The following is a 2,694-nucleotide window of genomic DNA, read 5'->3' as shown; positions in this document are numbered from 1 at the left end:
CAAAAAGCCATCTTTTATCACTCAAAAAACCTTTTTTTTTTTTTTTCTATAAATATGTTCTGCTCCCTGTGACTTTCTTTTTCTCCAAAAATCAAGTTTCGAAAACCCAAACCAAAATCTTAAAGACACTCTTTTATTCTGTCTCTAATTTTTTTTTGTGGTGTATTGCTCTCCTAATGTGTTCTTCTCTATTACTGATTGTACTATTTTGTCTATGTTGGTTGTTTAGAGTGTGAGGGTGATTCCTAAGTGGGTGTTTTGGTGGTTATTTGACTGTGAGGTGATGTTTTCTTAAAAGGGAAAAAGAAGGAGAGATTAGGGTTTTTATTTTCTTTGCCAAAAAAGGGATTAGGTTGCATACCGAGGAAAAGGAAAATGGAGTTAGAAGTTTCTCATTTTCTTTTCATGTTAGCAATTTGCAAACGACCCTTATTTTAATCCCCAAATATATTTTTGTTTCTTAACTTAAATAATAATTCCTTCTTCCTCGATTCTATCATTCGATCTTAGCATTTTCTGCTTAATATCCTTAGTCTATAGACTAAGTCCAATGGAAAGTTACACCAACAAATCTAAAAATTGAAGTCATGACAACCAATGAACCCTTGGATTTATTTTCCTTGGTCAAACAATTGGACTAGACTGCCCAGCTTACGGCATTAAATTGAAAACTGCCGTGTATAGGTTTAAAAGTATAGTAATTTTAGCCTTTTAGAATTAGAGGGTGACATTTGATTATCAATAATTTGTCACATATATCCTTTTTTTTTACGAATTTTTTGAACATCGTAATTATCCCAAAGTGAAATTTTTTATGTAAATGTTAGATTTAGTACTGGTCTCATTTTGGATGTAAGCGTTAGGTTTAGTACTTGTCTTAATAGATAAAAGTTTTTCCCACTTCACTTAACAAATACTTGCTAGGTTAGGTGAGAAATATTTGGGAATTTCTTAATTCAAGTTGTAGGAATTTCAATAATATTATAAATTAATTGATTAAGGAATCGACATCATTAAAATCGGTTGAGGATTGACGTAGGGAATGAGACGAATACAGTATTCTTTACTTTTATTTTTTATATGATATCAATATCTTTATTGGTAATCAATGGGTATTTTAATTTTATCCCCTTTTTCATGAATATTTAATAGGTACAAGTAATTTTATACACATCTTTTTAAAAAATAAAAAATAAGAAATAATTTTTTATCTTTTTTAATTTTTATTTTATACATTATATAATTTTTTAGAAATATATAAATTTAAATAAAAATATATTAGTTCTAATTAATTTAAAATAAAATTTTATTTACTAAATATATAAATATAAATATATGGTACGAATATAAGTACGAAATGTATGTTATATTATCTACCTCTGTATCTATATTTCAAAAAATTTAAAATGATATATATTTTCATCTCCATCTCCAAATTTAATACCTAATCTTATTCAATTCTAGTAAAAAATCAAAATTTTCATTAAATTTAGATAAAATTAACATTATTAGATATGGTTAAAATCTGATGAATTTTTTTTTTTTTTAAAGAAATAGAATGTGACTAATTAAATAATTTCATTAAAAAAAATATGAGTAAATAGATACATGCATGGTTTGTATAAATAAAATTTATTTATTTTTTTATAATGGTTGAATCTACTCATTTTACTCGTTTTTTTTTTAATTGTAGATATAAAATAATATATATAAATTGATATTTGAATTTTAACCCTATAAAATACTACAATAATTACATAATTAACTTAGCTAAGTTTCCAACTTTCATATTACTCAAAGTTTATTCACACACAACCACTTAATTAATCACTTTTGGTCAAGTGTCAACAACAACCAATAGGGAAGAAAAAATTAAATCCTATTAATTGTTCCTTTGATAACTTTTATTAGTAGTAGACTTTCTTACTGCCCATCTTTGAACTGAACCTTGTTCAGACAGATCTTAACCGTTCCTTCTGTGGAAACTGCCACGTGTAGTACATGAGGTACTTGATTGTGATGTTACCTAACATACAGAATGCTATTTGGTCAATTGACTGGTTGTACAAATTTAATCAGTTCATAGCATTGTAGCCGCCTTCTCTAGTGTCAAAGGTTGATTTCAACAAGTTTATTAGCATCAAATTGAAATTTGATTTTATAAACTAAATTACGCATTGAAAACGACCCTTTCCTATATATGACGATACCATCAAGATTGATCATCTTCCATACACTATCTCGCAGTTGCAGAGTTGCTAGTTTGGTAGCCATGAACACTCTTGTCCGAAATGCCACATCTAATTTTAGTCATAGAGTTGATGGCTACGAGCTCTTGGATCAAAACAAAGAAACAAGGGAAGAAAATATTGGTCAATTTAGGACGTTTTCCAAGAGAGGAGCTGGAAGTATGGTGGCTTCCTTAACTTACAGGCGAGACCGGGCCAAGAAAAGGCAGATTTTCCTGAGATCATACAAGTTATCAGCAGTGGACAATAATTGGGAACAACCTAAGACAAAGTCAACGAAACTAAAGAAGATGGTGCTCAAGGTTAAGACCGTCGTGGTATCAGTAGTGTCGTTTATGCGTATTGGTTCGTTAAAATCTTGTAATTGTCGATCAGCAATTTGTGCAGCTGCTCCTATCTCGATTAAGAAGTGTTGTTGAATGTTTAAGGAGTTAAATTTGGTTAA

At 29.0% G+C, this 2,694-nt stretch overlaps 1 protein-coding gene across 1 annotated transcript; it reads left to right on the top strand.

The window, feature by feature from the left end:
- Nucleotides 1-2,171: 2,171 nt before the first annotated feature.
- LOC149520000 (uncharacterized) lies at nt 2,172-2,694 on the top strand. The gene has a single exon (XM_089742786.1). The coding sequence runs from the start codon at nt 2,201-2,203 to the stop codon at nt 2,666-2,668; it is 468 nt and encodes a 155-aa protein (XP_089598912.1). The 5' UTR covers nt 2,172-2,200; the 3' UTR covers nt 2,669-2,694.

Source organism: Durio zibethinus, chromosome 2 (assembly GCF_047325235.1).
Source record: "Durio zibethinus cultivar Kanyao isolate XHJ-2024 chromosome 2, ASM4732523v1, whole genome shotgun sequence".
Classification (NCBI taxonomy): Eukaryota; Viridiplantae; Streptophyta; class Magnoliopsida; order Malvales; family Malvaceae; genus Durio; species Durio zibethinus.
The sequence above is the reverse complement of the archived record's forward strand: the minus strand, read 5'-3'. Positions and strand labels throughout refer to the sequence as shown.

Bases quoted from the DNA above. Each gene is read 5' to 3' on its own strand.
- LOC149520000 (XM_089742786.1), top strand. From the start codon at position 2,201: ATGACGATACCATCAAGATTGATCATCTTCCATACACTATCTCGCAGT.